The sequence below is a fragment of the Rhinoderma darwinii genome, chromosome 1 (assembly GCF_050947455.1).
Source record: "Rhinoderma darwinii isolate aRhiDar2 chromosome 1, aRhiDar2.hap1, whole genome shotgun sequence".
Classification (NCBI taxonomy): domain Eukaryota; kingdom Metazoa; phylum Chordata; class Amphibia; order Anura; family Rhinodermatidae; genus Rhinoderma; species Rhinoderma darwinii.
The window spans coordinates 157956464-157980631 of NC_134687.1; the positions used below are offsets into that span (position 1 = coordinate 157956464).

Sequence of the window (24168 nt, forward strand, 5' to 3'; positions counted from 1 at the left end):
TGAAGAAACACATGCCAAAATCTATCACCCTGTTTCTCCTGTTTTCAAAAATGCCCCCATTGTGACCCTAATGTGTTGCCTGGACACACAGCAGGGCCCGAAAGAAAGGGAGCACCCGGAGGCTTTCAGGACTCCTATTTTGCTTGAAAATGTTTTAGGCCCCACTGTACATTTGGAGAGGTTTTGAACTACCAGAACGATAGAAACTCCCCATAAACGACCCCATTTAGAAAACTAGACCCCTTAAGGTATTTATCTAGGGGTGTAGTGAGTATTTTGACCCCACAGTTTTTTGCTAAATTTAATGCATAGCAGGTGAAAAAAAATAAAAAATCACTTTTTTCATAAAAGTATCACTTTGAAGACCGATTTCTGTGTAAAGCGACTATAAGAATGAAGAAACACACGCCAAAATCTATCACCCTGTTTCTCCTGTTTTCAAAAATGCCCCCATTGTGACGCTAATGTGTTGCCTGGACACACGACAGGGCCCGAAAGGGAGGGAGCACCCGGAGGCTTTAAGGACACATATTTTGCTTGAAAATGTTTTAGGCCCCACTGTACATTTGGAGAGGTTTTGAACTACCAGAACGATAGAAACTCCCCATAAACGACCCCATTTAGAAAACTAGACCCCTTAAGGTATTTATCTAGGGGTGTAGTGAGTATTTTGACCCCACAGTTTTTTGCTAAATTTAATGCATAGCAGGTGAAAAAAAATAAAAAATCACTTTTTTCATAAAAGTATCACTTTGAAGACCGATTTCTGTGTAAAGCGACTATAAGAATGAAGAAACACACGCCAAAATCTATCACCCTGTTTCTCCTGTTTTCAAAAATGCCCCCATTGTGACCCTAATGTGTTGCCTGGACACACAGCAGGGCCCGAAAGAAAGGGAGCACCCGGAGGCTTTCAGGACTCCTATTTTGCTTGAAAATGTTTTAGGCCCCACTGTACATTTGGAGAGGTTTTGAACTACCAGAACGATAGAAACTCCCCATAAACGACCCCATTTAGAAAACTAGACCCCTTAAGGTATTTATCTAGGGGTGTAGTGAGTATTTTGACCCCACAGTTTTTTGCTAAATTTAATGCATAGCAGGTGAAAAAAAATAAAAAATCACTTTTTTCATAAAAGTATCACTTTGAAGACCGATTTCTGTGTAAAGCGACTATAAGAATGAAGAAACACACGCCAAAATCTATCACCCTGTTTCTCCTGTTTTCAAAAATGCCCCCATTGTGACCCTAATGTGTTGCCTGGACACACAGCAGGGCCCGAAAGAAAGGGAGCACCCGGAGGCTTTCAGGACTCCTATTTTGCTTGAAAATGTTTTAGGCCCCACTGTACATTTGGAGAGGTTTTGAACTACCAGAACGATAGAAACTCCCCATAAACGACCCCATTTAGAAAACTAGACCCCTTAAGGTATTTATCTAGGGGTGTAGTGAGTATTTTGACCCCACAGTTTTTTGCTAAATTTAATGCATAGCTGGTGAAATTAAAAAAAAAAATCACTTTTTATATAAAAGTATCACTTTGAAGACCGATTTCTTTGTAAAGCGAACATGAAAATGAAGAAACACACCCCAAAATCTATCACCCCGTTTCTCCTGTTTTCAAAAATACTCTCATTGTTGCCCCAATCTGCTTATTAGACGTGTGGCTGGGCCAAAAAGAGAGGGAGCACCCTTTGGCTTTCAGGGCACAATTGAATAAATTCTAGGCCCCATATCATGCATTTAGAGGCATTGAGCTGCCTGAACAAAAAAAAAAAACTATGCAGAAATGACCCCATTTTAAAAACGAAACCCCTAAAGGTATTCATCTAGTGGTGTAGTGGGCATGCGGACCAAAAATTTTTTAAAGGAGGAAATAATGGGTATCATTTCAGACACTATGGGTATATAATGTTTTCTTCAAGCTTTTATTACATTTCCACATGAAATAGAGGAGACGTGGTAGAAGGTTATTTTGTTAGAAATATGCCACATTAATAAATTTGTGCGGCACAGAATAGAAGTGAAGCCGTGTATTCAAAACGGATACATGTCGCTATAGACGTATTTGCCTGTACTTATGACTATGTCTTGCTGAAGAAGCAGTTGGTGCCATTATGATGTCATTGTGGACAGAATTCTGTCCTAATATAAAATCAGTCAAAGAGGAAAAAATAAACTGTACTGGAGTGACGGGCAATATCTTCAAACAAATGGAGGAAAATGTATCCAACTATGTTGCAAACTCGAGTCTGTTCACTAGATAGAAGAACACCTGCAGGGCTGTCAAGACAAGGTTTGTTTTTTTCAGTGACTGGTTGTACAACGTCTCTTTAGCTCCATCAATCCTTATGAGGGACGAATGTGCCAAGTGACGCGGTACACCATAACAGGCCCCTGCCCGGCAAGGTAGGAACCGCTATGTGCACAAAACAACCAATCACCTACAGAATATATAAAAGGACAGTGTCCAAAACCATCTATAGGAACAGTAAAGGATCACTAATCCCCAAAATGATGTCAGTATTTCCAGAAGAACCGTAACAAAGACCATGGTGTATTGATAAGGAACAGCTCAATTATTAGAGATCCTCCAAATAAAAAAAAAGATCATGCCCGTATCACGGTACAGAATTAGGAATGTAACAGCTGTATGTGGCAGGACATAGTCATAAGAACAGTCAAAATAAAAAAATTGTGGATGTGGGATTTTGTACTGGACAATTAATTCCAGCACTTGATCACCCACAAATAAATAAAAAAAATCATAAGGGGTAAAATTAGTTTCACGGTCTGAAAAAAATGTGCTCTACAACCTCTCCCACAAGAAATAATCCCTACTTGGAAAGCCCACAAACTAAAAAGAAAATATAAAGAAATTGAGTCCCTAAAAAGGCCCCCAACCCATTTTTTTTTTTTGTGTTAAATTCTAGTAATTTGCAACCGTGTGAAAGGTTTCGAAACAGGGGTAGTTACAAAGGGCTGGTTTTGATGGACACATGGGGCAATAAAAGCGGGTATCCCTCCTCCTGCCATGCTTGCTACATACCCGACACCTTTTTTGGGGATATTTTTGGGTCTCAGTGGAGGGAATAGGGTGTAAAAAGTGGCGCTCTGAAAGCCTGCGCACATCCTCAGATTCGCAGGATTGTGCCGGTATAGTGGACTCAAAAAGGAGATGCTCAATGACCTTCTCCTGAAATTGAAGGAAAGTGAGCGTTCCTTGGGCTTTTTTGAAAATAACAAAACTGTTATAGGTAGCAACCTGGATGAGGTAGATTGCTACCTTTTTGTACCAGGCCTTATTTTTGCGCTTCACCAGGTAAGGCTGAAGCACCTGGTCGGAAAGGTCTACACCCCCCATAAATTTGTTGTAGTCTGTTACACAGACAGGTTTCTGCTTTGCAGTGGTAGCCCCCCTCTCCGTAATTGCCACAGTGGTGTCCGTGTGTACGGTGGACAGCATGTAGACATCCTTCTTGTCGGCCCACTTCACTGCAAGCAATTCCTGACTTGCAAGGGCCATGGATGTTCCTTTTCCCAAACGCCTGGACACCAACTGTTGTGGGAGTCCCACTCTGTTCTTCCGTACTGTCCCACAGGCCCCTGTATTTGCAGCATGGAGGGCTTTATAAAGGGCAGCGCTGGTATAAAAATTGTCTGTATAGACGTGGTACCCCTTGTGCAGAAATGGCTCCATTAGGTTCCACACAATTTTGCCAGAGGTGCCAATAGTTTCTGGCAGCCTGGGGTATAAATTTGGCAGTCCCTGCCTTCATAGATTTTGAAACCGCAGGTGTAACCCGTTGTGCTCTCGCACACTTTGTACAATTTCACCCCATATCTGGCTCGTTTGGAAGGGATGAATTGACGAAAGGAAAGACGCCCTTTGAAGCTCATGAGCGATTCATCTACTGACAAATTTTTGTCAGGGGTGTACAACTTTAGAAATAAATCACTTAGAAGGGTGATTAATGGCCTTAATTTATTAAGCCGATCATAAGCTGGGTCACTTCTTGGGGGGACTTGGGAATTATCAGTAAAATGCATGAATCGCTTTAGGGCCTCATAGCGGTTTCTGGACATCACTGCTGCAAATACAGGGGTAGCGTGGACAGCATTACAAGTCCAGTAGGACCGGACAGAGGGTTTTTTAACCAAACCCATATTGAGGGTAATGCCTAAAAATTTTTTTATTTCTGGGACACTTGTGGGGCTCCACATTCTGGAGTACATAGACGCAGGCTTTTGTAGAACAAACTGCCTAGCATACAGATTAGTCTGCTGGACTATCAAGTCTAGGACCGTATCACATACAAATAAATGGAAAAAATTATAGGGGGTAAAACTTTGGACGTCGACACTAATTCCTGGGGTCGCTTCAAATTGGGGTACTTGGGGGGAAAATGATAGTGCAGGATCCCACATCACGGGAGGGACTGCAACACTCAGCCCTGCACTTGACACCTGACACCCTACAGCGACTGACGTATCCACCACCATAGGACTATGGGGTTCAGCGGTGGAATTAGAATCGTCACTGTCACTGTCTGGAACAAATTCTGAAGCGGTGTCTGTTTCGCTTTCAGAAGTGTCGGAACATAGCAAGGCGTAGGCTGTACATACGCTGAGACATATTTATAGATGTGTATGTATATATATATATATATATATATATATATATATATATATATATATGCCCTATAAGTCCTAACCCTAAAGTAAACCTAAAATCCTAAAAACGACACAAATTATTTTTTTTTTTTTTATATATATTTTTTTTTTATATATATTTTTTTTTTATATAACAGACGTAAAATTAATTCTAAACGGCCCTAAACACGAACGCTAAACTAGCCCTAACCCTAAAGTAACGCTAAACTAATGCTAAACTAGCACTAACGCTAAACTAGAACTAACGCTAAACTAGCACTAACGCTAAACTAGCGCTGACGCTAATCTAGCGCTGACGCTAATATAGATTTTATATATATATATGTGTGTATAAGAACGATGATTTTTTTTTCACTTTTTTTCTTTCTTCACAGCACAGGACTTAGACTGATTTCTCTCTCCTCTCAGAACAACTACAATGGGAGGAGAGAGAGAAACACAGCCCATGTCCTGGCTGTGTTTTGAAAATAACTGTCAGTGATCTCTGTGATAGGTTTTATCACAGAGATCACCTGATCAGGGACCAGTCACAACGGTCCCTGATTGTTGCTGTGCCAGATGACGACACAGGTAAGACATGCAAAGCGCACTCGGGCGCCATTTTAGGGGGGGGGGGAATAGGACCGTGGGGGGGGGGATCGGACCGGGGGGGGGGGGATCGGACATGAAGGGGAATCGGACGGGGGGGGGGGATCGGACGTGGGGGGGAACGGACGCACTATTTAACCGTTCTCTCTCCTCTCTAAGGAGTTATTCCATTAGAGGAGAGAGAAATGGCGATTATCTGCCGGTTTAGCGTGATCGCCGTGAAATAGCGATTCACGGCGATCACGTGACCAGATACCACTCGTTATGGTCTCTGGTCGTTGCCCCGAACTCTCAGCTACCTCCGGTAGCTGAGAGAACGGAGCCCCGATCTTTAATTTCGGCGCTACTTTAGGCTAATGCGATCACGTTAAAAGGCGTCGCATTAGCCTAAAGCCCATTAGTGAGGAACGTAAAAAGGCGTACTGTTGGTCACTAAGGGGTTAATTAAAAAAGAAGAAGTTAGAAATGACTGTATTGGAGTATTAGAAAAGATGGCAAGGAAAAAACAAGCTTTTGGTTTAAAAAAAAGTTAATGTGGATGGCAATGACTCTCAGTTGCAGGTAAACTTATATGTTTACCAGTATTTACTCCACTGTTCTCTGCAGAAGTTATGTGAACATTTCACACAGTTTTTCAGCACGGATTTTGACGCGGAAACCGATTTCAATGGGAGGCGAAGGCATTTTGTACCACGGCCGCTTTTAGCTTTTTTGCCGCGGTTACGCCTCTGACCACCCTCTGTCTTCGATTGGCCGCATGCAAAAGGCGCCGCGAAATTCGCGGCAAAAAAGTGCAGGCAGGTCAAAATCTGCCTCAAAATTCCTGAAGGAATTTTGAAGCAGATTGTTTCTGCCTGCAAAATACTTTAGTATGCTCACAGAACCAAACAAATATAGCAGCTTTGGCAGGCCAAAAGTATAGTCAGTGATTATGTAGTCAAAAAACAAAATCACAGAAAAAAATCAGCTGATCAAAAAAATTACACAGTAAAACTTAACCTTTAATTAATATATTGGGATAAAAAGGGTAAATGATTATCCCTCCAAATAATGATGCAAATAATAATAACGGTGAGGCGAGAGGTTTTTTTTTTCTTTTGTTCATTGAGTTGAGGGAACAAGAAAAACAACTGACCCTGGTATACCCTATCAGGTCACCCGTCCTAGTCAGAGTAACGCCCCTACTCAAGTGATGACTCCAACCTGTACCCTAGATACCCTACTAATGGCCTAGCCAATTCTTTATAGTGGATATCAGGTACAGTGGGACCTAGAGAGGCAAATGCACAAATAGAAAAAGCAAAAATGTGCAAAAGCTTCAAACTCTCATCAATTCAAAGGGAAGCTCTCCAGAATACTTCAGTCCTGGAATCCCTGATTTCAAACCATGATGATAGTGCTTTTTTTTCCCCCTTCATTTGTGCCTACCCATTGTTGTGTAGTTTTTGACGTTTTTGCAAATTTTTGCTTTTTCTATTTGTGCACTTGCCTCTCTAGGTCCCACTGTACCTGATATCCACTATAAAGAATTGGCTAGGCCATTAGTAGGGTATCTAGGGTACAGGTTGGAGTCATCCCTTGTGTAGCGGCGTTACTCCGACTAGGAAGGGTGACCTGATAGGGTATACCAGGGTCAGTTGTTTTTCTTGTTCTCTCAACTCAATGAACAAAAGAAAAAACACCTCTCCCTTATTATTTTTTTCATCATTATTTGGATGGATAATCATTTTCCTTTTTATTATCCCAATATATTAATTAAAGGTTACGTTTTACTGTGTAATTTTTTTGATCAGCTGATTTTTTTTCTGTGATTTCTGCAAAATACTCTGTAAACTAGGCCTAACGCAGAGCAGGAAATCTCAGAACGATCGGATGCACCAATGAGCAGCTTACTTCCACACAGCCAAATGGAAACTCCCTCAGCAGCCCCACACATTATAATTTATGCCAGAAACTGTCGTAAATTATATCAGAAGATGCGACAAATTTTTAAAGAGGCGTGTGCCTCTTAATAAATCTGTTACATCTTACTCCAGCTTGATTTATTTTTTTTTAAGACTGGCGCACTGTTACTACATCTCCCCCATAATATTTTCATCTTACGGTCTTCTAAGAGTGTGCTGCATCTTAACATAACCCTCTTTTGTGTTGCATTGCTTAGTGTGATAATGAAAAATATTAATATGAAATGAACTACAAGCAAAATTAATGAGATTATCTCAAAATGCAAAGCATCTTGGCACATAGTCATGTTTGTTTCATGCCGTTCACAGAGGTTAAACTTCATTCACGGCAGTGTAATTTAAAAAAAATGAATTTCCTGAAATACACGATCTGGCCTGCATTTAAATACAAGTATTGGTGTTATTCATAATTAATCACTTTGGTGTCTGTGTCAAGGCATCTCTGCATTCAGTCACTATGATCTGTGCTATTCCTCATCTATTTATTTTACTTTACCTTGAGACAGGCACAGACTTAGGCATCTGAATTATCTGTATTAAAGGTCAATGGCACCAAAGTCTGCTCTCCATCAAGAGGAACACCAGTATCATTAGACCTAATAGATATTTTTTTTATAAAACATGTATTATAATAAAATGTTGGATTTATCATTTTCATTATTATGATCATAATTAACAACAATCATAATTCTCATGACCCCTATGTGGCCTTGCAGCTTTCTGTGCTGCCGGGATATTATACATCAGTAGTTTAACCAACATTACATTTTTTAGATTGTTTTTCTGGAATCGTCTAAGATATTAGTCCCTTTTCAGATAATTTGTTATTGAAATATGACTGTCTCCGCTTATCCATATTTGTTTACAAAGCCTGTCGAACAGTCCTCCGAAAATAAGCAGGATCATATAGCACAGGGTCTCACTGCTGACATTGTAGTTCTCTGTATTAGACTATAAGCCCAAGAGCCTACCTGGATGCCGGTCCCTGGCTAGCATTGTAGATGGCGTCTCAAAGACACCGAACAAAGTAGCACAGCATAGTAGTGCATCTCAGGGAATCAGAGAAGACACAGCACAGCTGGAACAGACAGAGAAGAAGTTTGTTGGAGAAGAAGTTGCTCTTCAGCGCAAGACATGTTTGGCAGGTGGCAGGAACTATGATTGACTGAGACCGTTATTGAGTTGGCGCAGTCTAACCTGGGGTGCAGAGTCTAAGTAATCCTCTGTTCTGCACCCTTAACCCCACAAGGAGGTATGGACTGTGCTAGCAAGATTCCCAGGTCACGGTCCCCAGGATAGTCCTCAATAGATGGTCGGGCTGCAGATGGTGGATGTGAACCATTTTGTGGTCAAACAGATTCAGGTCAGTAACAGGCAGTCAATATAAGATCCAGTAATCAAAATAATGATGCAAGGTGGTATGCACGATAGTTCTGGGTCCTCCAGATCAAGAGACATTCTCTGTACTCTTTGGTCCTATAATAGTATTCTCTCATTTCTTACTACTTGGAGCCAATACATTGATGTCCTATGCAGGATCCAATGTTTGCTGCGTCAACTCCTTGATCAGCACCCAAAATGGATTTTAAAAAAAAATAATAATCAGGGGGTACTTTAACTAACATATCTTCTCTTACAGTTAAACCTCTTCTCCCAATCTAATGCCAAGATTTTTGAGTCACGAATTTTCAACAATATTCTGATTCAGCCAACTCGCTATCAAGTAAGTCTCTCCACATAATTCTATGAGAAAACTAGATATCCTGTACACATAATGTGCTTGTGTACGCATAGTTTAAATGATTTCTGAAAAAACCTACAGAAATCACTTCACAACACTGACAATTTGTCACTTCTCTAGAGATTCATGTTTTGTATCTCCTTGTCACTTTCCCTGACAGCAAATAATGAAAAGACTTATAAAAAGATATGTGCTGAGAGCCCAAGTGGACAAAGAAAATGATGAAGTGAATGAAGGTAAGAGGAATAATCCATGTATTTATTTTATGCATCATATAGATTTACATTTGCCACCTACGCTCGTCATACTGACCTCCAAATCCCTTTTTGGTTTATTGACTTATGCTGCTTGGCTTCCCAAAAAATAGGTAGTGTGAAAACTGATGTTTATCCAACTCCACACTTATATTTGTTAAAAAAAATAATATTTGGATATATTTTATATAAACTCCATATCCAGGAAAAAGGTATTTACACAACTACCACACCAGACATGAAGAGGTTGCCCATAGTTTTGGGTATAAAGCTGATTGGGTAAATTAGCTTCTTTACCTCCTCAACCCAAAAGGTAGAATTCACAAGAACTGATCATAAATAAGGATTTATTTAAGGAAAACTCCAGCCAAAACTTTGAAACCCTGTGTCATTCAGGTGTATGTTATGCACTGCCCCTCAAGCCTTGCACGAGACATAACATTGTGTATCATCTGTGAATGGACGAATGAAATACTAGTCAATGGGTCCTTTTTATATATGGTTGTCAATTGTGTCATGACCATAAAGTTCACACATCTCACCCTTGTGCAGGATATGTATGAGCTATACAAAAGCCAACACTACAGGTAAGAAAATGCATATAAAGAACAATTGTAAAAGTGTGAGGCAAGAACAGGACACAATGAACCAGTCTAGGAACACTCGTGTAAAGTGCCTGAAATAAAAGGGACAGTGAAGGATGGTGGCTACTACTCTCATAAGAAGAATACATGGAGTGCATACATGGCAGTGCCCACTGTCATAGAAGACTGTTTTTTTTTTTTAAAAAATATATATCTATATATATATATATATATATATATATATATATATATATATATATATATATATAGGACACATTATCCAGTAGCACTTAAAGAACAAGCTCAGATAAATTATTTTAGGTAAATAAATACATGACACAGGATGACGAATATAGAATTGGTCACCTAATAGTCAGAAGTGGACAACTGGGCAGCGTTCCCACTATTTCCATGTAATGTAAATTTATCAGGAATGATCTACTAGCAAAACACAAATCAATTCTAATTGTCTCTGGGCCATTTCTGAACTTTCATTTTTAGAATGAGTTATAACAAGTCCCACGACACACGGTTAGTACATTCATCTTCATAATACAAGTATTTTATAATAAAGAGGTAAAATGTCTTTGTTAAAGATTGAAGGGTGGCTTGAGGATAACTGGAGATCACTTATACAAATTATTTTTGAATTGTTCTTATAGGTGAACTAAAAGAAATAAAACAAGACATTTCAAGCCTCCGCTATGAACTTCTAGAAGACAAATCACAAGCTACTGAAGAATTGTCGGCCTTGATTCATAAACTAAGTGAAAAGCTAGATCCCAGGTGTGAATAAGTAAATGGATCCTGAAGATTTGTCAGCAGCAAGTACAACGGCAATAAACTACAAACGCATACGATACTTGAAGAAAAAAAAAAAAGTCAGATAGATTTATAGCACACAGTTAACTATGTTTGTCATTCCAATCTAGGTCTTATAAATGTACCCTCCGATTTCCAGGGGACCATAGTCATGTCTAATGGTTAGAGTACATACAATTGGATGATTTAGCGCAAGCTTCAGCTTATTTTCATATGACTAGGATGTGTGGGCTTTGCAGATATGCCCATTTCCTGGTCATCTGTGGCATTAAAACGTTATTGTTCACACTTCAGAGACACAATATGGTGGAGATTTAAGGGTGTACAAACCTGGACAATAGGGAAGGACAACTAGATTTATAACTAATGGATAGTCTTAGATTGGTTGGTTGCTGTTGATAATGATTAGGACAATGTATGCCCTTTCCTGGTCACCTAGTACCACTGGAATACTAAAACATTGGTGCAGATATTTTCATTTATTACTGAATTATTTTTGTAAAGGAGACAAAAGTTCTACTGAGAAGTACTTGTAAAATAATATCATAATAACCTACAACTAAACACAATGACACAGGCCATTTATTAAGTAAGGTATTAACTTTTTCATTAAAGTATACTGACACACAATGCAGGTTAGCATCTATCATAAGACAGGTGCACTTTAAAAAAGAGACAGCTGTAAGATATCCATCATGGGTTAAAATAGTAGGAGCTAGGACCACTCACTACAAAGCCCCCTGGACCAGAGTTGGGGGGCTGTACATTGGCACAGTGTGAAGGAATAACTGTCTGTAGACTCCTGATAAATAAGCTCCAATAGAAGAACAAACAGTGATGCTGATTCACTGAAAGTCTGTAGAGACAGATATTCTCTCACGCTGTGCCCCTACCCAAAATATTCAGCTGACATGGTGGGTTGTATATTCGGTTGCAGTAGCGCCCACTAGTCTGGAAATGGATAGCAATAAGGGCATGTTCAGGCGTGGCAGAGTTTTTCCGCAGCAAATGTTGCTGCAGGTTTGGGGCAATTACACAACGAATCTGCACCAACATTTGCATATTTGACAGGTAATTCAGACGTTGCAGATATCACAGCGGACTTGCCACAGATTTCAGTTTTTGCATTGCAAAGGCTGAAATACGCAGTGAAATTCCGCTTCTTCTCCGCAACAGACAGTGCATGCTGCGGTCTGAAAATTCCGCACCGCAGCCTATGGTCCGCAGCGGAGTTTTGTGCAACGTCTGCACGAAGATAACTAAAAAAGGTGTGGAAACCAATGGACAAACTGACTGCAAAGGATTTCCACCGCGGACTGTCCGCAGCAGAATTCCACAGCAATTCCGCCACGTCTGAATGTGCCCTAAGGTGTCCATCAAAGGTTAAAGTGCATCTGTCTCATGACTGTTGCATTTTAAGGAGCTATAATGACTATTCCCATCCCGTTAAGGATTGAGTTTACAATTGCTAAAGAAATAAGATTCATAGGAATGCTTCAGCTTTAGGTGGAATAAATAATTTCTAGTCATATATCAAAGTCTTCTGGAATGTTAGGATTTCATTTGGTTCATAAATCAGTTTAGTCTGCTGGATATAATTGTAAAGAGTATAAATGCAAACAGCTCAGAAGAACAAATGTAGTACATATAACAAATGCCGAGACATTAAATACAGGGTCATGGTAATATTTGGTATTTATGTGGGTATAGTACTGTTAGTGTGCAATAGGTCCATAAAGAAACAAAATCTACGGACATTTATGAATGGCTTCATGCTATTACTATTAGGGTATGTTCACACGCCTGGCTAAAAACGTCTGATTTTCAGCCGTTTTTTAAGCAAACTCGCTTTTTTTTTACGGACGTTTTTGTAGCTGTTTTTCTATAGAGTCAATGAAAAACAGCTCCAAAACCGGCTCAAGAAGTAACATACACTTCTTTTTATGCGCCATTTTGTCAAAACGGGCGTGTAAAAAAACGCCCCGTCGGTACAGAACGCAGTTTTTCCCATTGAAATAAATGGGCAGATGTTTGGAGGCATATTTCTGCCGATTTTTCGGCCTGAAAAACGGCCTTAAATAAGCCGTGTGAACATACCCTCATGAAGAATATATCAGCCATAGAACCACTGATGGTAATATTTTCGGGAAACTTCAGCATGGATGAAATTTCAGCAAGACAGGCCACAATTTTACACCAAATTGTCAATTTCTCTTTAACTAATTAAAGACTATTTGCAACCATTTTTAATTGTCATAATACATCTAAAATTAATAATGAGGCAACTTTGCATATAATCTTAATTAAAAATGCCCTTTTGTTTTGTGTCTACAGAGGCTATGTTGATCCAAGCGTCACCATGGTAACAGACAACAAATAAAGTCTGTGTAGTCTGATCCTGCAGTCATACTTTCTTCCATATGTCCCCTACTTCTTGCTAAGCTACAAAATATATATTAGGAAGACATTTGGGACAGATAGGTGGAAGTATGACAGCAGGATCAGACTACACAAGGTTTGTTTGTTGTCTGTCAGCAGGGAGGTGCCTAGAGAAGTTCTGCATAAGAGATGTAGACACAAAACGGTGGGATATTTTGTAATGACGACTATTTGCAAAGTTGTTTCATTTTTTAATTTAGATGCGTTGGAGAAATAAAAAAATTGGTTTACATAGCCTTTAAAAGCAATACAATATCTGTTACTCTGTCAAAACTCCACCTACTTGTGATAATGAAAACCTAACTATACTGCTTATACTGATAAAATATATAATTTTATTGATACAAAATATAAAAAAAACACACATTAAAATGAAAGATGATTACCACAGTGTGAAGCAGATGAGGCCAGACAGTTGTCTATAGTTGGATAATAAATAAACATATATGTGTATTGGAAGTATCATGACTAAGGCTTGGAGTAACTGCAACCATGAAAGCACATTCAGCGCTCTACATAGTGTATGAAATATATAAACCCAGGAGACATGTAATGTGTTCTAGATAATATGCAGAGTCCCAGGTCTGAGTAAGGGTATGTGCACACGACAACGCCGAATACGTCTGAAATTACGGAGCGGTTTTGAGGAGAAAACAGCTCCTGAATTTCAGACGTTTTTACAAGTGCACGCGTTTTTCGCGGCTTCTTTTACGGACGTAATTTGGAGCCGTTCTTCATTGGAGTCAATGAAAAACGGCTCCAATTACGTCTCAAGAAGTGTCCTGCACTTTTTATGACGAGCCGTCTTTTTTTACACGCCGTCTTTTGACAGCAACACGTAAAATGACAGGTCGTCTGCACAGTACATCGTAAAACCCATTGAAAGTAATGGGCAGATGTTTGTCGGCGTAATGGAGCCGTTTTTTCAGACGTAATTCGGGGCGTAAAACGCCCGAATTACGTCTGAAACTTGGTCGTGTGAACATACCCTAATCATTTGAAGGCAAAGATGCAGTCAGCACCAGACCCAAACAAATGGTTACATAAAAAGTATATGTGGATATATAGTATAAGCAACTTACCCATAGATTTGTTCTGTCTGGCCTCATCTGCTTCACACTGTGGTGATCATCTTTGATTTTAATGTGTGTGTTTTTTATATTTTGTACCAATAACATTATAGATTTTATCAGTATAGGCATGGTTTTGACTCTATTTTTAGGTTTTCATTCTGATTATGTTATGAGTCACTGCTGACGTCACCCGTAGTCATGGGCGTTTTCTAATATATGCCCTCCCCCCATATAATATATTATATATGACCTACTGATATCTATTTAGTTACTTTATAGAGGGGTATTTAGGGTCTCCTCCATATTGGTTAAGTATACTAGTGATAATGAGCCAATAAAATTCAGGGTGCGCAGCACTCGAAAAGCAAGATCATTTTTTTGGTTAGCAGGGTACTAACTAATGACATGAGCACTATGAAAACCCACAATACTTTAGTAGTGTTTTAAATAATAAAGAGCAGATGCCTAGACTGCCAGTGGTCTGCTGTAAAGTAAGAGGTGATGACCTATTCCATATAAATTGCTATGAGGGCCACTTCTCATTATACCTTCCATGGTAACCGCGTCAATGCCGTTTTATCAGTAAGGGAGGACGGGACTTCTTTGCATAGGGCTAGACTACAAATCGATTCCATAGGTATACATTGGAATACAATGAAACCCTGACATTGGCTCAAATCAAAATTGCACTTGTTCCATGTTGTGTAATTGTTGCAATACAATATAAATGAATGGAGCCACAACAGTTACAAAATGTTTCCCTTTCACACTTGGACAAGTTGCACATTCACATCATGTAACTCAGTCTATAGGAACCACCTGCAGCAAGAATCCAAAAGCCAACGTTTCCGCATATCCATGCTGCATTCTAAGGTAAAGAAAACCCCCCGTCACATCAACTATAAGAAATCGTTAGATTGCCAATATAATATGAAGGCATTATACATGTAGATGTTCAGTAGATATGACTGCTTAATTATATAAAAATATTATGAAGTAAATAAACGTGGACTGGTGGTTTCTTAGTATCACATGTAGTGCAGCCTGCCACATACCCAGATGCACAAGTCATTTTAAGCAGTTGGGGTTAATAATCAGAACGCTCAGTAGACACTTATGAACTCAAATGGTTGTAGGGAATTAAAAAAAAAAAAAACATGGCGGCTTTCCTCTGTAAACAACACTATTTTTGGCTATGAATATTTTTCACTTGAATGAGGCTGAGCTGCAATACCAGAGGCAGCTCATTGGAAGGAATGGCACTATTTCTAGAAGGAAACCACCATGTTTTTCTCCCTCAACCACGTGGTCAGAAGTGAAACACAAAGCCCCAGCGCTACAAGGCCAAACGATAACACAATTGTTCTGCATGACATGCTCCAGTCATGTTATGTTCTGAACATGCATTTTCTTGCTATAACATCACTATTTGGGTCAGCACACTGCATTGTACGATCATCATACACGACTGAAATTAGTTATAAACTACGTGCAATACATGGGATGTGTATCGGTCTACTAAGGCCTCATTTACACGAGCGTAATATACGCGCGTGCGACGCGCGTGCTTTTCACACGTGTCGTACGCACCTATATTACTCTATGGGGCAGTGCAGACGATGCGTGAATTTTGCGCAGCGCGAGTGCGTTGCGTAAAACTCACGACATGTTCTATAATCGTGCGTTTTTCGCTCATCACGCACCCATTGAAGTCAATGGGTGCGTGAAAACCACGAAGGTCACACGGAAGCACTTCCGTGCGAACTGCGTGATTCACGCAAGAGCTGTCAAACTGAATGTAAACAGAAAAGCACCACGTGCTTTTCTGTTTACAAACATCCGAACGGAGTGTCTTAGACATGAGCGAACCGAACTTTACCGGGTTCGGACGAACTCGTTTTGACCGAACCCGGCAGGAGACAGTCACTGTGCAGGGTGCTGAAAGAGTTTAAACTGGTTCAGCACCCTGGACAGTGACTTCCGATTCCAATATACGTGAACGTGTAAAAAAAAAAAAAAGTTCTGACTTACCGATAACTCCCGGCTTCTTCCTCCAGTCTGACCTCCCGGGATGACAATTCAGTCCAAGTGACAGCTGCAGCCAATCACAAGCCAAGCACAGGCTGCAGCGGTCACATGGACTGCCGCGTCATCCAGGGAGGTGGGGCCAGATGTCAAGAGAGGCGCGTCACCAAGGACGCGTCACCAAGGACGCGTCACCAAGGCAACGGCCGGGAAGTTCTCGGTAAGTACGAACCTCTTTTTTTTTAAACAGGTTACTCGATATGGTGATCGGAATGCACTGTCGAGGGTGCTGAAAGAGTTACTGCCGATCAGTTAACTCTTTCAGCACCATGGACAGTGACGGACGTCGACTAGCCTCATCTCTATGATGGCGGCTGCGCGAAAATCACGCAGCCGCGCATCATACACGGATGACACACGGAGCTGTCAAGTGCCTTTTGCGCACGCAAAACGCTGCGTTTTTTGCGCGCGCAAAACGCACACGCTCGTGTAAATGAGGCCTAACTCTGTGTTCCAGCAAGGCTATGTTCACACACTTAACAAAAAATAGCTGAAAATACGCAGCTATTTTCAAGGGAAAACAGCCCCTGATTTTTCAGCTGTTTTTTAAGCAACTTGTGTTTTTGGCTGCGTTTTTTACGGCCGCTTTTGGAGCTGTTTTTCTATTGAGTCAATGAAAAACAACTCCAAAAGCGGCTCAAGACGTGACATGCACTTCTTTTTACGAGGCGTTTTTTATGCGGCCAATTTTAAAAACGGATGCATAAAAAAAGCCCTGTGGGAACGGAACACCGTGTTTCCCATTGAAATCAATGGGTAGATGTTTGGAGGTGTTCAGCCACTGTAATTTTAGCCATATTTTGGGGCGTTACGGCCCGAAAAACGGCTGAAAATAGGTTGTGTGAACATACCCTAAGGCCTTATTCACACGAACGTGTATTACTTCCATGCTACGCACGTGGAAATCACGTGCGTCGCACAGACTTACGTAAGTCAATGGGGCCGTTCTGACAGGTCGTGATTTTCACGCAGCGTACGTGTGCTACGTTAAACTCACGACATGTCCTATACTTGCCCGTGTTTCGCGCAGCACGGACCCATTGAAGTCAATGGGTGCGTGCAAATCCCGCTCGGCACACGGAAGCAGTTCCAGGTGCCGCGCGTGATTCGCGCTACAGTAGTAAAAGAAATGAATGAAAACAGAAAAGCACCTCCTGCTTTTGTGTTTGTAAACATAAAAACAGAGTGTCATAATGATGCCGGCTGCGCGAAAATCACGCAGCCACGCACCATATGCTGATGCCACGCTGAGCTTTTGCGCGCGCAAAACACTGCGTTTTTTGCGCACGCAAAAAGGACACATGTCAGTCTCTAGGGTATATTTTTACAAATCCTAATCATCCAGAAGTGCATTGGTGCATCTAGTCTGTAATAGAGTTTTCACCCATCTGAGAAACATACATTTCCCCTTTGCAAATACTTCCATCCGGAGAACTATGTAAATCCAAGAGAATAAGTGATGCATTTATGAAAATGAAGACAAAAAAATTTAAAGAAAAATATTCTGGTTTGTCCTTCGTAACCAAGTTCCAACCTATATCAGCCAATAACCAAGATGTTTATGACAGATCCATTAACCTACTAGATTTGGTTGTTAAACTGTGTAAGTCTCTAAGTTGCATTTAAAGAAACACTCCAAGGAAAATGAGAAAGTCTCAGATTCACTACATATGAAGGCATGATGTTCACACAGCTTCTCTCATCCTCTGCTACCCTACTCTGTTCAATAAACTGTACAACAGCTCCATCTAGTGGACAAACTTCAAAATAACTGACTGTAAATAAATAAGTGAATAAATGTTTCCCATATTTAACAAGTGTCTAGTCTCCCAGGTTTCCAAAGACCTTATTCATGATGTGGTACCGCCTGAGAATCCAATCATGCCGTGCTTATGTTATCATACACCCAGAACAAGATAAGCACTTTTTAATGAAAATATTTATAGACTGAGAATAGAACTCTCTGCTGCTTTGGTTGCATAGTATGGATACAATCTTATCTAGGGAAAGAGCCGATAAGACCAGTAATTGTGTGTTTCCTTACTATGCTATCACCAAGAACTGAATCTAGCTCCCCTGTGGTACTGAATGGAAATGTAATAATGTAAAAGCCATTGAACACAAAGGGAAATCTAACGCCAGCAGTTATTTGCATTAAATAAGTTATGAAGAAGACAGCTTGAATCTACAATATAACATGCCAAGACAGATAGAAATCAATTAAACAGAGCATGCTGTAATATAGATCTTTGATAAAGGAACTTTGGACTTCATAATTTTAGTATAGAATTTCTATTTAATAATTTATCATTATTAAACTGTATACAGCTTTTGCTTTTAATAAGACAATATGAGTATTCAGTAAACGATATGTACAGTATATAGCAGCCATCTCAGAAGATGGGCACATGGCTATGTGATGCAGGTCTCCTATTATACATTCGGTCTGGGTCATATTTCCTTGGCTGAGCTTTCTTACAGTTTGCCAGTAACTGGGTTTGGTGTATATAATAAAGCCGATGATGTACAGATAATTATAGCATTAATAAAAGAATTGTATATGAAAGTGACAAGTGTATATTGTCTTCTTTTTAAAATGTGGCGGTAACGCACCTGCCGGAGAATTAATGTTGTAATAAGGCCTATGCAGAGCGGTCCAAGCTCAGGTTGCCACATCTCCTTTCCTAATCTGGCACGGGCCTCCACCAATACACGGGTACAACAACATTAGCGAAAAAGTCGAAAACCAACTAGGTCAAGTCGCCCTTATCTCTTACAAGGGGTGGGTAGGGGCAAATGAGTAAAGAACCCTCCTACTGTGGCATATATATATATTATGATTACCCCATACTCTGTGTATGACCCTGTTGTAAAGTATTCATTCTGTTTGAAGCTAGTCTCCAGGCTTCCCCTTATGGAGTCTCATTTGGCTCAGTATATTTGTTAGTTAACCGATAATCTTTTTAAGCCACTAGTCACTTTACATCTTTCCATCGTTTATGTTAAGGAAATCAGTTTAACAAGCACTGACTCCCTGGCTAAGGCTCTATTCACACGATAGGGTCCGGGTATCAGCCGATAAAAATGGACATCGTGGTCGGTTTTTCTTGGCCGTTTTGCATCTGTTTCGTTCTGGGCCGTGTTTCCGTTTTTAACCCCTATCCGCACGAGTCAGTAACTATACGTCGTTGCGGGAGGTTACTTCCCACACGAGGACGTACAGTTACTGAGTTGTTTCCGGTGCACACTGTTGGCGACAGTGTGCACCGGGAGGTCAGCTGTCGCCGACAGCAGACTCTCCACTCTTTCCGGCCAGCGGTCCTTTGCTGCTGATTTTGGCGAATTAACCCCTTAAATGCGGCGATCGGTTGCAATAGCCACATTTTAAAGGTTTCTAGCATAATGGCAGACCCCGGTCCGAAATCGCTGGGTTTGCCAACAGTTAGCATGGCAAACGGAAGCCAAACAATGGCCTCCGTGTCTGCCATGGACGGAAGCTCATCAGGACCAACCTCCGGCTGGTCCTGATAGGCTTCCTGTCAGAGTGACGGGAAGTCACTGTGTCGTTCCCGATGCACACTGTCGGCGACAAGGTGTGCATTGGGAACTGGGAGATCAGCTGTCCCTGACAGCTGACACTCCAGTGTTGCCGATCAGTGTTGCTGCTGATTTTGGCAATTAACCCGTTAAATACGGTGCTCGATTGCGATCGCCGCATTTAGGGGGTTTGTAGCACATCAGCAGCTCCCATGCAATTGTGGGGGTTGCTGATGCTTCTGATGGCATCCGGAGGCCAGGCAACGGCCTCCGGGTCTGCCGTGTATGGAAGCCTATGAGGACCAGCCTCCGGCTGGTCCTAGTAGACTTACTGTCAGAGTGACTGTGACGTCACACTGACAGTTGGAATATGTTACACTACCTAGGTAGTGTAATGTATTCTAGCAGCGATCAGAGCTGCAGGTAAAAAAAAATAAAGTGTAAAAAGTAAAAAAAAAAAGTTAATAAAAATGTTTTAGAAAAGTGTAAAAATAAAAGTTTTTGTTTTCCTATAATATATTATATATTATAGGAAAAAAATGAAAGCATTAAAAAAAAGTACACATATTTGCTATTGCCGTGTTCGTAACGACCCAAACTATAATGTTATTTTTTCCGCATGGTGAACGTCGCAAACAAAATAAACGGAAAACTATGTTAGCATCGCTATTTTTGGTCACCACCCCTCCCAAGATATAGAATAAAAAGTGATCAAAAAGTCGCATTTACCCCAAAATAGTAACAATAAAAACTACAACCCGTCCCGCAAAAAAAAAGACCTCCCACAGCTTTTTTGACTAAAAAATAAAAAAAAGTTACGGCTCAGAATAGGGTGTCTCAGAAAATAAATTATTTTCTAGAAACGTAATTTTATTGTGCAAACGCTGCAAACCTTTAAAAAAGCTATACACATATGGTATCGCCGTAATCGTACCAACCTGCAGAATAAAGTAAAACTTAATTTATTGCGCACGGTAAACGCTGTAAGAAATAAAGAATTTAAACCGCCAAAATCGCTGTTTTTTGGTCACCTTAGCTCTAAAAAAAAGAGGTCATAAAAAGTGATCAGGAAGATGTATGTACCATAAAATGGTACCAATAAAAGCTACAGCTCGTCCCACCAAAAATAAGCCCCAAGACTGCTCAATCGACCAAAAAATAAAAAAAGTTCTGGATGTCAGAATGTGATGATACTAAACAATTGATTTTTTTTAACAAATAGTTTTTTCTTTGTAAAAGTAGTAAAATATGAAAAAAAAAAACTATATAAATTTGGTATCACCGGAATCGTATTGAGACGCAGAATAAAAATAAAGTTGTCGTTTTTACCGCACGGTGAAAGACTTAAAAACAAGACCCCAAAAACAATGGAAGAATCACAGTTTTTTTCCAATTTCAGCGCGCAAATGATTTTTTTTCAGTTTCCCAGTACATTTTATGGTACTTTAAATGGTGTTAATAGAAACTACAACTCTCACACCACTCTATTGATGGAAAAATAAAAAAAAATTATGGCTCTTGGAAGGCGGGGAGTGAAAAACTAAAATGAAAAAGCAAAAAAGGATCAGTCCTGAAAGGGTTAATTCATTTCTAATAAAAAAACATTTATGACTACATATGTGGTATTGCTGTAATAGGAAGAAATTGCTTTACAAATGCTGGGGTGCTTTTCATCTTTTATCCCATGTGAAAATTAAAAAATTCAACATTTTAGTGGACAAAAATGTTGATATTCATTTTCACGGCCTATTTCCACTAAATTCTACAAAAAACCTGTGGGGTCAAAATGCTCATTATACCCCTAGAAAACTTCCTTGAGGGGTGTAGTTTCCAAAATAGGGTTACTTTTGGGGTGTTTCCACTGTTTTGGTCCCTACGGGGCGTTGCAAACCCGACATGGCACTGAAAACCAATCCAGCAAAATCTGCGCTCCAAAAGGCGCTCCTTCCCTTCTGAGCCCTGCAGTGGGACCAAACAGCAGTTTATTACCACATATGGGGTATTGCCATAATCGGGAACAATTGCTTTACAAATGTTGGGGTGCTTTTTCTCCTTTATTCCTTGTAAAAATGAAAAAATTATATGTTTCCACAGAAGAAAAAGGTGATTTTCATCTTCACAGACTAATTCCAATAAAATCTGCAAAACAAGCTGTGGGGTCAAAATGCTAACTATACCGCTAGAAAAATGCCTTGAGGGGTGTAGTTTCCAAAATGGGGTCACTTTTGGGGGGTTTCAACTGTTTAGGTACCACAAGACCTCTTCAAACCTGACATGGTGCCTAAAATATATTCCTAAAAAAAGGAGGCCCCAAAATCCACTAGGTGCTCCTTTGCTTCTGAGGCCGGTTCTTCAGTCCATTAGGACACTAGGGCCACATGTTGGAATTTTCTAAAAACTGCAGAATCTGGGCAATAAATATTGAGTTGCGTTTCTCTGGTAAAACCTTGTGTTACAGACTTTTTTTTATTACAAAAAATGACATTTCTAAATTTCACCTCTACTTTGCGTTAATTCCTGTGAAACGCCTAAAGGGTTAAAATACTTTCTGAATGTGGTTTTGAATACTTTGAGGGGTGCAGTTTTCAAAATGGGGTGATTTATGGGGACTTTCTAATATAGAAGGCCCTCAAAGCCACTTCAGAACTTAACTGGTCTCTGAAAAAATAGCCTTTTGAAACTTTCTTGAAAATATGAGAAATTGTTGCTAAAGTTCTAAGCCTTGAAACTTCCTAGAAAAATAAAAGGACGTGAAAAAAAAAAAAAACAATGCAAACATAAAGTAGACATATGGGGGATGTTAACTAGTAACTATATTGTGTGGTATTACTATCTGTTTTACAAGCAAATACATTTACATTTAGAAAATGCTAATTATTGCAAATTTTTGCTAAAATTTGACGTTTTTCACAAATAAATATTGAATTTATCGACCAAAGTTTTTCACTAACATAAAGTACAATATGTCACAAGAAAACAATCTCAGAATCGCTTGGATAGGTAAAAGCATTCCAGAGTTATTACCACATAAAGTGACACGTCAGATTTGAAAAAAATCATCTGTGTCCACGAGGCCAAAAGAGGCTGTGTCCTAAAGGGGTTAACTGACAATTTTTGACCCGTTTTCCATCAGTTTTTTCCCTGTCCGTTTTAAAAATTGATAAATTTAATGCCACACTGCCCTCTGTAGATAATGCCACACACTGCCCTCTGTAGACAAGGCCACACACTGCCCTTTGTAGATAAAGCCACGCACTGCTCCATGTAGATAATGCCATACACTGCCCAATGTACGTAATGCCACACACTGCTCCCTGTACGTAATGCCACACACTGCTCCCTGTACGTAATGCCACACACTGCTCCCTGTACGTAATGCCACACACTGCTCCCTGTATGTAATGCCACACACTGCTCCCTGTAGATCAGGGGTCTCAAGCACGCGGCCCCTGGGGCTGTCATTTGCGGCCCGCGGGACACAGAGCCGTTAGACTCTGGAATTCCCTGACATCGCTGTCCACATATGAACAGCGATGTCTGGGGCTTCAACAGAGCCGGAGTCCCGTGCAGAGCGCTAGTATTGGCTATGCTCCGGGACTCTGTGGTATTCCCTGACATTGCTGTCCATATATGGACAGTGTGTCAGGGTCTTCCCCAGAGCGGAGTCCCGAGCAGAGCGCTAGTACAGGCTCTGCTCCGGGACTCTGTGGAATTCCCTGACATCGCTGTCCATTTATGGACAGTGTGTCAGGGTCTTCCCCAGAGCGGAGTCCCGAGCAGAGCGCTAGTACAGGCTCTGCTCCGGGACTCTGGAATTCCCTGACATCGCTGTCCATTTATGGACAGTGTGTCAGGGTCTTCCCCAGAGTGGAGTCCCGAGCAGAGCGCTAGTACAGGCTCTGCTCCGGGACTCTGTGGAATTCCCTGACATCGCTGTCCATATATGGAGAGTGTGTCAGGGTCTTCCCCAGAGCGGAGTCCCGAGCAGAGCACTAGTACAGACTCTGCTCCGGGACTCTGTGGAATTTCCTGACATCGCTGTCCATATATGGACAGTGTGTCAGGGTCTTCCCCAGAGCGGAGTCCCGAGCAGAGCGCTAATACAGGCTCTGCTCCGGGACTCTGTGGAATTCCCTGACATCGCTGTCCATATATGGAGAGTGTGTCAGGGTCTTCCCCAGAGCGGAGTCCCGAGTGGAGTCCCGAGCAGAGCGCTAGTACAGGCTCTGCTCCGGGACTCTGTGGAATTCCCTGACATCGCTGTCCATATATGGAGAGTGTGTCAGGGTCTTCCCCAGAGCGGAGTCCCGAGCAGAGCACTAGTACAGACTCTGCTCCGGGACTCTGTGGAATTTCCTGACATCGCTGTCCATATATGGGTCTTCTCCAGAGCGGAGTCCCGAGCA

General features: G+C 40.8%; 1 protein-coding gene across 1 annotated transcript in view; it reads left to right on the top strand.

Annotated features, from left to right (window-relative positions):
• TRPC3 (transient receptor potential cation channel subfamily C member 3) overlaps positions 1-12986 on the top strand; it is a 346804-nt gene extending 333818 nt beyond the window's left edge. The window contains exons 10-12 of the mRNA XM_075860495.1: positions 8867-8950; positions 9129-9204; positions 10469-12986. Of these exons, the coding sequence (XP_075716610.1) occupies positions 8867-8950; positions 9129-9204; positions 10469-10602 (294 nt within the window). The 3' untranslated portion in view covers positions 10603-12986. The remainder of the gene's footprint in view (positions 1-8866; positions 8951-9128; positions 9205-10468) is intronic.
• Positions 12987-24168: the final 11182 nt, after the last annotated feature.